Source organism: Neovison vison, chromosome 12, assembly GCF_020171115.1.
Source record: "Neovison vison isolate M4711 chromosome 12, ASM_NN_V1, whole genome shotgun sequence".
Taxonomy (NCBI): domain Eukaryota; kingdom Metazoa; phylum Chordata; class Mammalia; order Carnivora; family Mustelidae; genus Neogale; species Neogale vison.
In genome coordinates, this window is record NC_058102.1 from 523,614 (window position 1) to 535,876 (window position 12,263).

Below are 12,263 nucleotides of genomic sequence, written 5' to 3' on the forward strand. Positions count from 1 at the left end.
GGCCCTACTCAGCAGCTGGGCCTGGGCACCTCCTAACTTCCAGGTCCACAGGGAGCCCAGAGCCTGAAGCCCCTGTACTGGGGATGGGCCCTGCCTTCCTCTAATGGCTCAGATTCGGGAGCCAGACGCCAGGCACGGCCTGATGAGGATGGGGTTAGGCTCCGACCTGGGGCTCAGTCCCAGCTGTCTGGGCTCCCTGTGCTGTCAAAGCCAGGCTCCTAGCGAGGAGGGGTCCCGGTTGGCGCTTTGAGACTCCTGTGGCACCCCAGCGCCCTCGGCGAGCTCTCTGCCAGCCAATGGACGTCGCGGAGAGCGGACATTGGGGTCAGGGGCCACTCCGGGGCTCCGGCGTCTGCCCTGGCTCCTCCCACCTGTCCGACGGCAGGGGCGCGAAAGCGGGGCCAGGCCATCCCCCTTCTTCCGGCCGGGAGCTCGGCCGCACGCGCGAACCGCTGGCCCAGTCAAGTATGGTCAGACAAGTTGCCAAAGTGGACACGGGCTTCCTCCGCTCCGGGCTCTGCGACGCCCCCCGGGAGATCCTCGGGGGGACGGGCGCACCGGTCCCCGCCCCAGAGCCACGTGACCCAGGATGGCCGCTCCGTGTGCGCCACTGCGCAGCCGCCGTGATTGGCGCAGGGGCGGGCACCGGACCCAGAGAGCCCGTCGGGGTCCTCCCAGAGCCCCGGTGGGACTCCCGCAGCCCGCGCTGGCGGGTGCCTGGGTCGGGAGCGTGGGGGCCCCCGCGGGGTCGCGTGCCGCGGTGGGGCAGGGCCGTCTCGGGGCCGCCGTCGGGGTCGTTCCGGCACTCTGGGGAGCCGAGGAACGGGATTGGTGGCGCCCCGCCCCAGAGGCCCCCACTTCAATACCCCCGGGCCTCAGGACGTGCGCTCCCGGCCCCGCCTTCTAGAAGCCCGCCCTCCCCCGCGCGCGTCCTCCCGAGGCCCCGCCCCCGGAACCAGCCTCGAGGCCCCCGGGGCCCCGCCTCCGGCGAGCGCGCGCCGGGCTCTCGGGCCCGAGGCCCCGCCCCACGAGGCCACGCCCCCACGAGGCCACGCCCCCGCGAGGCCACGCCCCCGCGAGGCCCGCAGAGTCCCGGGGTCTCCGGCCAGCGGCTCCCGCGTGCGCGCTCTGCCCGGCGGGCGGGCTCTGGGGCTCGGTCTGCGCCGCCCCCGGTGCCGGCCTCGTGCTCTCGTCGCCTCCTTCCTCCCCCGCCCGCACCTCCCTCCGCTCGGCCTCCCGCCTGCCTCGCCCCGGCTCGCCGCTGCTCCTCCAGCCCTGGCGAGGAGGGGCCCCTGCGCGGCCCCGGACGGGACGGGCTGCGGAAGTGCCTGACGCCTCGGCCCGCGCGGTCCGCGAGGGTCGGGGGGACCTTTGCGGCGGACGGGGACACTCCGTGGTGCCGCCGTGAAGGCCCGCGGGGCGCCCCTCCCTCCCGCTCCTTCGCGTAGCCGCGGCCCCGGGCGTCAGGCCCGCCCCGCTCCGGTCAGGCCGCGGGGTTTTGGGCGGCGGGGGCCGGACCGTGCCGGGTCCGAGTCTCAGGAGGCCGGAAGCCTGTGCCCGGGAGCCACCCCGCGGACTCCGACTGCGGCCGGCGGCTCGTGCGGTGCCTGGGTTCTGCGCGTTTGTGCCCCGGCTCCGCGGGCGCCGCCCCACTTGTGTCCCGGGGGGTGAGCGGCTCCCCGTGGCTGTCCGCAGGGAACGGGCGGTGCGCTCACCTGCTTCCCCGGGGCGGCTGGGCCATGAGGACGGCGCTCGTGTACCACGAGGAAATGACAGCCGCGCGGCTGCTCTGGGACGAGTAAGTGTGAGCTTACACTTAAGGGAGCATGGGGAGGGGGCTCTGGTCGCTGAGCTCGGTGTCCACGCAGCCCCGAGTGTGAGATCGAGCGTCCTGAGCGCCTGACCGCCGCCGTGGAGCGTCTGCAGCAGGGTGGCCTGGAGCAGAGGTGTCTACAGTTGGCAGCTCGAGAGGCCTCGGAGGCGGAGCTGGGCCTGGTGCACAGGTCAGACCCCCCCGGAGCCACGCACCACAGAGGCCACCGCCTGGGACGTGCAAACACCCAGCCTGCCTGGGTCTTGAAAACAGAGCTCCCCTATCTACCTCAGTTTCACTACTGGATGGATGGGGCAGGGAACAGTGAGGTGGGCGGTCCCACCAGGGTCCAACTCCTCCCTCTCCTCCCCTCCCTGCTGGGTTGAGGGTGACCTTGTCCTGACTGCCTGCCCCTCTGCAGCCCAGAGTATGTGTCCCTGATGCGAGGAACCCAGGCCTTGAGCACCGAGGAACTACAGGCGCTGTCTGCACAGTACGATGCTGTCTACTTCCACCCGGTGCGGCCCTGGGACCGCCCCCCCCATGCACGTCTGCCTTTCTGTGCCTGTTTTACGTCCGCGGCCCCCCCAACGTTCAGGAATGTGCAAATGGCCTGGGTACCCTACTGGCAGCAGCTGCTGGAACCCACACTGGGCAACAGCCAGGGCAGAGCCTGTGGTGTAGACGGCAGGGGCTCATGGGCACCCCCACCCCCACCCCGCAGAGTACCTTCCACTGCGCCCGGCTGGCCGCGGGAGCTGCGCTGCAGCTGGTGGACGCTGTGCTGACCGGAACTGCACACAATGGGCTCGCCCTGGTGAGGTGAGGGCTGTCCCCTTCCTGGGCTGCTCCTACCTGTGGGTGGCCCTGGGAGGGCACAGGATGACCCCAATGGGTCAATCTTCACCCGCAGACCTCCTGGGCACCACAGCCAGAGGGCTGCTGCCAACGGATTTTGTGTGTTCAACAACGTGGCCATAGCAGCCAGATATGCCCAGAAGCAGCACGGTGTGCACAGGTGTGTCGGGGTGGCTGTGGGGTGGGGGCTGCGCCGGATGGAAAGTGGTGGGGTAGGCTGCTCCGAGACCCTGTGTGGTGCTCTCCCGTGCAAAGGTGGGCTCCTCGCCCCCAGGTTGGAGGCCCAGCCCCTCAGTGGCCTGTGTACTTCCTATCCCAGGATCCTCATTGTCGACTGGGATGTCCACCACGGTCAGGGCATCCAGTATATCTTCGAGGAAGACCCCAGGTGAGCTGGGGTCACCGGCCTTCCCTGCCACCCCTGGCTGGGAGCCATGGGGCTGAGGTCCTGACCTTTGAGCTCCAACTTCTGACCTGGGCTGACTGTCCACAGTGTTCTTTATTTCTCCTGGCACCGCTATGAGCACGGTCGCTTTTGGCCTTATCTTCGGGAGTCAGATGCAGACGCTGTTGGGCTAGGGCCGGGCCGAGGCTTCACAGTCAACCTGCCCTGGAACCAGGTGACCACCCCTCCCCCCAGCCCTGCCCCCTGGCCTTCCCCCCACCCCACATCCCCAGGTCTCCCGAACGTAGTCCAGGGCATCCTTCCAGGGTCACCCCCTGATCCTGGGCCCCAGGAGTGAAGACCCCAGAGCCTCCCACCCCCCATCCAAGTGCCCAGCTCTGATGCTCGATGGCCGCAGGTCGGGATGGGCGATGCGGATTACGTGGCCGCCTTCCTGCACGTGCTGCTCCCTGTGGCCTTTGAGGTAACTGCGTGGGGGCCAGGCACGGGGTTGGTGGGAGGAGCATGGGAGGGGGATTCTGTGCTGGGGGGGGTTGGTGGGAGGAGCATGGGAGGGGGATTCTGTGCTCGGAGCCCCCCCCCCCCGCCCTGACTCGTCTGGAGCAGAACAGAGCCCGGTGGGTGGGGGCCACTCTCTGGAGGGGCCTCCTTCACCCCCGCTCCAGGCTCTGTCTTGCCTGTCCCCACCTGGCCCTGTCCACAGTTTGACCCTGAGCTGGTGCTCATCTCAGCAGGCTTTGACTCGGCGATTGGGGATCCCGAGGTGAGGTCTGGGCCTGGCTGGGGAGGGCGTCTGGGGTCCCGGGGCCGGGCCCCCTCACATGGGGCTCTGGTTCCAGGGGCAGATGCAGGCCACTCCTGAGTGCTTCGCCCACCTCACGCAGCTGCTGCAAGTGCTGGCCGGAGGCCGGGTCTGTGCTGTGCTGGAGGTGACTGGCGGCAAGGGGGGCTCACTGGCTGGGTGTCAGGGTGCAGTCAGAGGGGGTCTGCTGTACGCGGCGGGGCGTCCTGCTTGGGCTGGTGGTGCCCCGCTCTGCTCACAGCCCTGTCCAGTCGTGTCTCTGTGTTCTCCCTGCTCCCAGGGAGGCTATCACCTGGAGTCGCTGTCCCAGTCCGTGTGCATGGTGGTGAAGGCGCTGCTGGGTGACCCTGCCCCGCCCCTGTTGGGGCCCATGGTGCCTCAGCACAGGTACAGGGCAGGAGGCTGGGCAGGCCTGGGGGTTCGTGGCCAGGCCTGACTGCTCCTGCTTCTCCCCACAGTGCCCTGGAGTCCATCCAGAGCGTTCGGGCAGCCCAGGCCCCTCACTGGACCAGCCTTTGGCAGCAAGGTCAGTGTGGCCCAAGCTGGGAGTGGGGTTGCTCCCACACAGTGGTTTTGACTCTGAACCACTCCCTAGGGTCGACCCCCACACTGAGTCTCAGCACGTGCTCCCCAGAGAGGACACCCTCCCCTGTGTCGCCTGGGGGACCCAAATGCAAGGCAGCGGAGGCCCAGACCTCGGCTGTTCTGAGTTCACTCCTGGACCAGCTGCACCTCTCTGCCACACCCCCTGTCCGCATGGCTATTGCCCTGACTGCGCCGGCTGCTGCCCTGGTCCTGCCCCCCGACATCCTCCGTCAGGAGGAGTCAGCCTCAAGGGAGGAGACACTGGCCTGGGCCAGGTGGGCAGAGCAGGCAGGCCTGGGGAGAGGGGTGGGGCTGCGTGTACATGGGCGCCATGGTATCTGTCACTTCCTGTCCACGTGTCCCTCTGGTTTCCCGCCACAGGCTGCACGAGGCCCTGACCCAGGACACGGCTTTCACTGCACTTGGGAAGGTCCTGCATCTGTTGAATGGGATCCTGGATGGACAGGTGGGGGCTCCTGGGATGGGTCGAGGGCGGCCATGGAGCTGGGGGCAGGGCCCCTATCCGGGGAAGCTGGATGGTGCAGAACCACATGGATCCTTTCTAGAACAACCTCACAAGTTCAGGGTCACTCAGCGTCCTCAACTACATGCTCTCCGACAGTAAGGGAAAGGCGGTGATTTAAAGTACAGTTTTAGCACCTTATTTCCAGAAGTGCAGCGGTCTGAGCTCAGGTCGCACAGAAGGCAGCTCTCTAGACAGGGACTAAGGACAGGGGCGGGTGTGACTCTGTGCCTGGCTGGGGGCTGCCCCCGACAGGTGAGCAGCGGCATCGCGACAACCCCAGCGGCAGCCTCCACTCTGGAGGTGGTCCTTGGACAGGGCTTGTCCCACGGAGCCCAGAGGTAAGCCTTCAGGGCATGGCCCGTGGGCACCCCATGCCTTCGCCGGGCTACACCTTTCCTGTTTCCCACCCTGTGAGGGGGGCTCTGGAAATGGATTCCTGGCTGGGTGAGTGCAGCCGGTCCCGGGGCCACCTTCTCTTCTAGGGTGTTCTGTGTGGCTTTGGGACAGCTGGATCGGCCCCCAGACCTTGCCAATGATGGGTAGGACGCTCAGGTTGTATGTGCATCTGGTCCCGCGTGTGGGTGGGCACGTCATCCTCGGTTCCCACGGTGGAGGGTAGGCAGGGCCTCCGCTTCTGCCGTCTGGGCTCTGGAGGGTAAGCTGTATCTCACACCCATGCACGTGTGCTCACCCTTCCCTGGAAGGAGGACCCTGTGGCTGAACATCAGAGGCAAAGAAGCAGCTGCCCTTTCTACATTCCACGTGTCTGTGCCGCTGTCAGGGGTGAGCGGTGGGGTGACGGGCAGGGCAGCTGCCGCGCATCGGCGTCCTCGGGGGTCCAGTTTCTGGCCTTCGCCTGTCCTGCGTGGCTTCCTGTTGGGACTGTGGGCGGTGGGGTGATCGCTGGCTGAGGGGCTGGACTGTGCTGCTGTCCTTCCCGCAGACGACGGGTGGGTTCTTGAGCTGCATCCTGGCGCTTGTGCTGCCCCTGGCCTATGGCTTCCAGCCTGACCTGGTGCTGCTGGCGCTCGGACCAGCCCATGGCCTCCAGGACCCCCAAGCTGCACTCCTGGCTGCACTTCTGCGGGGGCCAGCGGGGGGCCGAGTCTTGGTCCTCATGGAGCAGGTGAGTTGGGCAGGGTGGACGTGCTGTGGTTGGGGGGGGATGTGGGGAGAGACCAGTGACTTGCTGCTTCTACCTCTGCTCCTGGCCCAGGAGTCCACATGCCAGCTTGTGGGGGTCCTGGCCCGGGTGTTGCATGGAGAGCCTCCCCCCAGCCTGGGTCCCTTCTCCATGGCCTCCCCAGACGACCTGCAGGCCCTGGTGCACTTGAGAGGGCAGCTGGAAGCACAGTGGGAGATGCTGCAGGTGGCTGGTAAGGCTGGGGGGCAGGGCTGAGGCTGGACGCAGGGAGTGCAGGGGGATAGTCCTGCCATAGAGATCTGGGGAGAGCGGAGCTCTTGTCCTGGGGACTGAGGTGCCGTCCTGAACCTGCTCAAGGCGGTGACAGTGTGATTGTACTTTTCTTCCCAGCTCCTTCTGGAGTGCCATGAGCTGGTAGCTCGAAGTCCACCAGGGTGGAAGTCTTCGCATCCGGGAGATGCAAACATTCGCCCGTACACCACGGCTGGAGGCCTTTGTGCAGAGGGCCAGGACACGGAGCTGGGGAAGGTGCTGGCTCGGGGGCACTCTGTCCATGGCAGGGACCTGGAGCCCCCTCCAGTGGCCCCCCTCTTCACAGGTGGCCCCATCCTCACGTCCTACGCTTTTGTGAACCTTAAAAATAAAAGTTGTTTTACCAGCAAGAATGGGTTTATTCAGGAATAGCAGAGAATTGCAATTTGGGACAAGACTATGGCAAAACCATAGGCAAGCTCAATAAGTGAAAAGGAACGTTATTTTATGGAGAAGAAGGAAGCTGGGAGGGTTTGTTCTGAATGAGCGTCCACTGGAGAAGAGCCAGAGATCAGGATGGTGATGATTTTCTGCACTTGATCTTAGCCAAAAGGCCGAGAAGCGAAGGTGGTGATGATTTTCTGATGATTCTCTGCCGGTGGTTCTGTTGGGCCCCTTCCTGTAGTCGGCGTGGGGAGGCACAGCTCCTCCTTCTAGTACCCAGGCACACTTCAGAAAGTTTCCCTTTATTAATTTCCACATTTTCCCCCTTTTGATCAAGACCTTTCTTTCTTCAAAAGCATCACTGATCAAGAGTCAGGTTTTCCGGGACGCTTGGGTGGCTCAGTTGGTTAAGCAGCTGCCTTCGGCTCAGGTCATGATCCCAGCGTCCTGGGATCGAGTCCCGCATCGGGCTCCTTGCTCTGCAGGGAGCCTGCTTCTCCCTCTGCCTCTGCTGCCACTCTGTCTGCCTGTGCTTGCTCTCTCGCCCTCTCTCTCTGATACATAAATAAATAAAATCTTAAAAAAAAAAAAAAGAGTCAGGTTTTCCGTGTTTAGGGTGTTTAGGGTTTTTGTCTGTTGGTGCCAGGAAGGACTTTTCTGCCTGTCCGGTCCTACATTGGAGGGAAGGTGTGTGCCAGTTGGAAACCACCTGAGGGCACATCCGTCAGGTGGGCGGTCAGGAGGGAGAAAGGCCAGGTACCTTCCGTCTAAAGTCTACATCTTCTCAAGGTTGCAAATATCATTTCCTTAGTGAGCACATGGGTTTTACAAAAGTTCTTTGACAGTTAACAAAATACGAAACTTAAAATAGCTACTCGAAACAGAAGAAGTGACATAACAGTCCCAAACTGTATGATGGTTCTAAACGACACCGTAGGTCTGTCGTTGCCAACTGAAGGTAGGTATTGGCACTTATTTCAATTTAGGGGAGAAAGTTCTTCCTGGGGCGGGGGTTGGGGGGGGCGCGAAGCGGGCACTGAGAGAACACAGGACAACAGTTAGCCAAGTGTGTTTGGGAAAAACGAAGCAACAGCTTAACAAAAACAGCAAAACCTCAAAGATGCACTGAAACCGTACCATTCTCTCAGAAGAGCTGGAAACAACCCTCATCCGTAAGACAGCCTGCGTGGTGCAAATTCACAGACTGCATTTGGGTAAGAATCCAGAGGAAGAGATCAGGTCAGGTGAAAGAGGGACTTCTGTGAACACGAACCTTCTAACCCTTCAAAACAAGTGAGCGGAAAACCCATTTGTCCAGGTGTCCTGGTGCAGCTGCTCCTGGAAGGCCATGAACAAAAGAGGTTCCCCCGTCCCCGGGGTTTAGGAGATCCCCACAGGGCACTGTCTTCCCCCGGAAGGAAGGGAAAGGAGGAGACGGTGCATGGGCCTGCTCCGCACATCTCAGGAAAGCTGTTTCCCCAAACGTCCGTTTCAGCGCGGAGGTCTTCACGTGCAGGCCGCCGGCTGGTGTGCGGGTCTCGTCAGGCTTGGGGCCTTCTCTCCACCCGTCCAGTGGATCGGAGTATCTGACCTGGAGTTGGGAGGCACAAGGGCTGGTTAACAGATCCCGAGAGGGGCCTTCCTGGCAAGGTTGAAGAGTCTTTCTGGAGGTGTCTTTTCCAATAAACGCTATGTCCAGGCCGCAAGATGTGGTGCTTCAGGCCATCCTCCCCGTCTCCCAGGAACTCCCTGTGCACACTGTTCTCTTGAAGCGTGGCTACTTTTTAAAACCCTTTTGTTAAAAGATTCATTCATTTGAGAGAGAGTGGCGGGGGGAGGGGCAGAGGGAGAGAATCTCCAAGCTAACTTCCCCCTGAGCCCCCACCCCCCCCCTGCAGGGCTCGACCTCCCCACCAAAGAGTGAGATCACCACCTGAGCCAGCACCAGGTTGGATGCTCAACCCATTGAGTCACCCAGGCACCACCAAAGCATGGTTACTTTTTTAAGGTTTTATTTATTTATTTGCAAGAGAGAGAGAACGTACAAGCAGGGAGAGCGGCAGGCAGAGGGAGAAGCAGGCTCTCTGTGGAGCAGACAGCCCAACGCCGACCTTGATCCCAGGACTCTGGGATCACGACCTGGGCGGAAGGCAGATGCTCACCCGACTGAGCCCCCCAGGCGTCCCGCATGGCTACTTTCAAGAGAAGAAATTAGACCCAAAGAACAATATGGAAGTGGATGTCCTTTCATTAACTTGGGTCAGAGGTGGCAGGGGCCCAGAGCATTGGACATCCTGGAAATCTCCACGGGTGGGAGTCTGGCAATTCCCCAGGGGGTGGATCTGAGGGTTAGAAGGACCAGCCGCAATGCTCTGGGCCCAGTTGTTTGGAAGGTGTATGGATTTTGCCAGTTGAGGCTCACCAGTGCTGGTGGTGTGTGTGACCAACTCGGGGACTGACGGGGGTGTGGGGGAGGGCAGCGAAGGGCAGGCCTGCTGAAGCACCCGGCCAGTAAGAGTTCTCCGACCTCGAGGAAGTTCGAGGGGTTCCCTGGTAGGGACAATCTTTCCTAACAGAATTTTAGCCACAGCAGCAGCACTGGCCTGTCCAGAAGAAAAAGCTTCGGTCCAGTGAGAAAACATAGGGGCCAGGAGACGTGGAAGCTGTAGGATCCCTTTGTGTGGACAGGTGGGGCAGAAGAGGGGCCCTTTCTGTGGCCTGATTATCTCCTCAACGGTACTGGTTCGTGAACACTCATTTTGTCAGTGGGCCCGTGGCTTAACGGCTTACGCACAGGCTGTGGGGAGTAGTGGGTACTTTAGGGTTTCTGCGAGGGCTGGTTTGTTAATCGGCCCAACCAGACTTCTTTTTTTATCAAACCAGCTATTACAGATTTTCCTTTTCTGGGGCCAGGTTTTTGGGTACCTCTGGTTGGTATCCCCAAATTATCATTTGGGAGAATGTTGCTTGGGACCATGACAGAACAGAGGCTTGGCTACTGGTTTTCTTTTCTTTTCTGTCAATTTTCTTTTCAAGTCATCTCCACACCCAGCGTGGCTCGAACGCCCAAGAGTCCAACCCGAGACCAAGAGTCCCACGCTCCACTGACCAAGCAGCACTTTGGCAGAAATATCAGCAGGATTATTACTCTGGCCTCCAAGGAGCCGAGTCCACAACGCCCGGGAGCTCCAACGATGCCCAGCTGAGGGATGGCACCCTAGACATTCTGGACATAGGAGCCATTTTTAATCTTATTCTTATTTCAGGTAAGGAAACTGTTGTTTTCGTAATATTGCAAAGGCATGAGCTACCCAAAGGCATCCTGACGATCGGTATAAATGTCTGTGGTTTTGTCCTTGGCCAAAATACAAGGATGGTTAGAGGGGACCCCGTGACCATTTCTGCAGGGGCCTACCCAAGGAGCACATCCCCGAGCTACAGGGTCTAGGTGTTGGCTACAGTGCCTTACAGGGCAGTGATACTCCCTGTGTTGAACGCTCCAAGTCATCCCCTTCGCCCTCATGTACAAAAAGGAAAAGAGGAAATCCACCATTAGGATGTGTGGGGGCAGGGGGCTTTATCAGGCTTTTCTTCAAAGTCCCCAAAACTATGTCTTTCTGATCTTTCCAAATAATAGGGTTAGGTTTGCATTTTCAGCAAAGCACACAGGGGCTGAGCCCTAAGAGAGACGTTTGGGACCCAGCTGTGACAGCAGCCAGCCAGTCCCAGGAAGCCTTGTAACTGGATCCAAATGTAGTCGTTGTTCTGAAATGAGGCCCCCTCAGTACTGTTACTGAGTTTGAGTAAACTGCAGCTTTCCTCCGGAGATTTTATGTCCTATTAAAGCTAAAAGTTTTAACAGGCAGATGCCGCCGCCTATGCATGGAGAAAGGGGTGGAGAAAGGCAGAAGAGCGCCTCACCTGCGCATTGTAACCAGGTGTTGTCGACAGAAAGCTTTGTACCCCGACTCAGCTTCTGAGGTTGTGAACTGTGAGAAGGGCTCCAGAACCCTGGGGCATTTCCGTCCAGCTGAAGGCCAAGCCATACTGGCCTAGTTCACCTACTGAAATCCTGGAAGATGCACCCCACAGGTCCCTTATGAGGAGTTCACTGTGAGCGGGAGCGCATGTCCTAGCACCTGGGGCCGGGAACTGCAGGGTGCTGCTCAGACGACCTGGACAAAGCTCCATCCCCCCCACTGGCTGTCTCGCAGGTCAAATGGGCGTTACAGGGACTAGTGCAGGGAATAAGGAGGCTCTGAGCTTTGTAAGCCGGATGCCCTGAAGGGCTTCGTGGTTTCTAGAGTATTCTTTAATTCTGGGGAGAGGTCTTGAGGGTCTGTTTGCGTCTTGATGGGAGGCTCATTGTTCATTCTGCGAAAATCAGCCAGGGACTTTGCCGATAAAGAGCAGGGCAGCTGATCCAGCAGGAGCAAGCGAGCAGTGTACCCGGTCGGGGCCACGGCGCCGTCAGAAACAAGCACAGGAAAGATGCCGAAGGGTCGTGTATTCCCCCGGTCGGCTGCTTCGGTTCAGTCAGTCCACTCAGTGAGCGAGGCCCCCGAGAAGCCTCCGGGGGTTAAAAACACAACCGGCTGAGTCTCAGGAAGGGGGTCCCCCGAAAGCACGGTGGTTTCTGGGCCCGTTTCTCAGAGGTTGTTCTCTAGAGCAGCGCAGGTCCGACCGGGCAGTCCAGCTCTGAGAAGGAGACCTGGGCCAGGACAAGGCCTGGGGCACCCGCACACCGCGCGCGGAGCTGGAAATCCGGGGTGAACTCACCCTCCAGCCCCGGGTCCGAGGCGGCAGCGGGCTCTGCGGGCTCCGGGGCGCCCGCACCTGTCCTCGCGGCCGCCCGCAGCCCGTGGGGGTCCGCGCCGGCTTCCACCGCAGGCCCGGCCAGCCACGGGGCCCGCACACTCGGGAGCAGGAGACGTGCAGCCGGGGCCCAGCGAGCCGCGGCAGCGCCAGAGCAGGGAGCTGGGAGGTCTGGTCGTGGCAGAGAAGCGGGCGTCCAGGGCGCCGGGGTTTCTCCCTGCCGCAGCTGCAGGCCGGTGGGCTTCCCGGAGGAGACGCAGCGCACAGGCCCGCGGCACGCGCTCGGGCTGGGTCTGTGACGGACGCGGCCATGACCGGGGTCCAGCTGGGGGCCCCGCTCCAGCCCCCACTCCTGGCGTGCGCAGTCCAGCCTAGCGAGCGCCCCCTCGGTCAGCTTTCACCCTTCCAAGCACCGAAAACTCGCGAAACTGTGACCCCACCCCCTCAGTCCAGCCCGCAGTGGACCTCCGCCCCCCTCCGCGGCCCGGGCGGCCAAGCCGGAAGTGCCCTGCCCGCCGCCCCGCCCTTCCGATGACGCAATTCCGGCGCGACCGCTATAGATAGCCTGAGCGGTCGCGGGGGCGGTGACGCGGCGGGCGGAGATGGTGGTGGCGGGAG

General features: G+C 62.0%; 2 protein-coding genes across 5 annotated transcripts; both read left to right on the top strand.

The window, feature by feature from the left end:
• Positions 1-296: 296 nt before the first annotated feature.
• LOC122892291 (translation initiation factor IF-2-like) lies at positions 297-1,448 on the top strand. The gene has a single exon (XM_044228556.1). The coding sequence runs from the start codon at positions 297-299 to the stop codon at positions 1,446-1,448; it is 1,152 nt and encodes a 383-aa protein (XP_044084491.1).
• HDAC10 (histone deacetylase 10) lies at positions 1,110-6,796 on the top strand. Of its 4 annotated transcripts, none has more exons than XM_044227123.1 (20): positions 1,110-1,798; positions 1,869-2,003; positions 2,235-2,331; positions 2,538-2,635; positions 2,727-2,831; positions 2,991-3,059; positions 3,165-3,291; positions 3,475-3,540; positions 3,781-3,840; positions 3,917-4,006; positions 4,160-4,266; positions 4,338-4,405; positions 4,475-4,739; positions 4,846-4,930; positions 5,243-5,328; positions 5,473-5,529; positions 5,695-5,773; positions 5,934-6,116; positions 6,207-6,366; positions 6,525-6,796. In XM_044227123.1, exons 1-20 carry the CDS (start codon positions 1,740-1,742, stop codon positions 6,542-6,544), a joined length of 2,016 nt encoding a protein of 671 aa, XP_044083058.1. In that variant the 5' UTR covers positions 1,110-1,739; the 3' UTR covers positions 6,545-6,796. The 4 variants fall into 4 exon arrangements, with proteins under 4 accessions (XP_044083058.1, XP_044083060.1, XP_044083059.1 ...); XM_044227125.1 differs by having other exon boundaries at positions 6,298-6,366; XM_044227124.1 differs by having other exon boundaries at positions 4,514-4,739.
• The last annotated feature ends 5,467 nt before the right edge of the window (positions 6,797-12,263 follow it).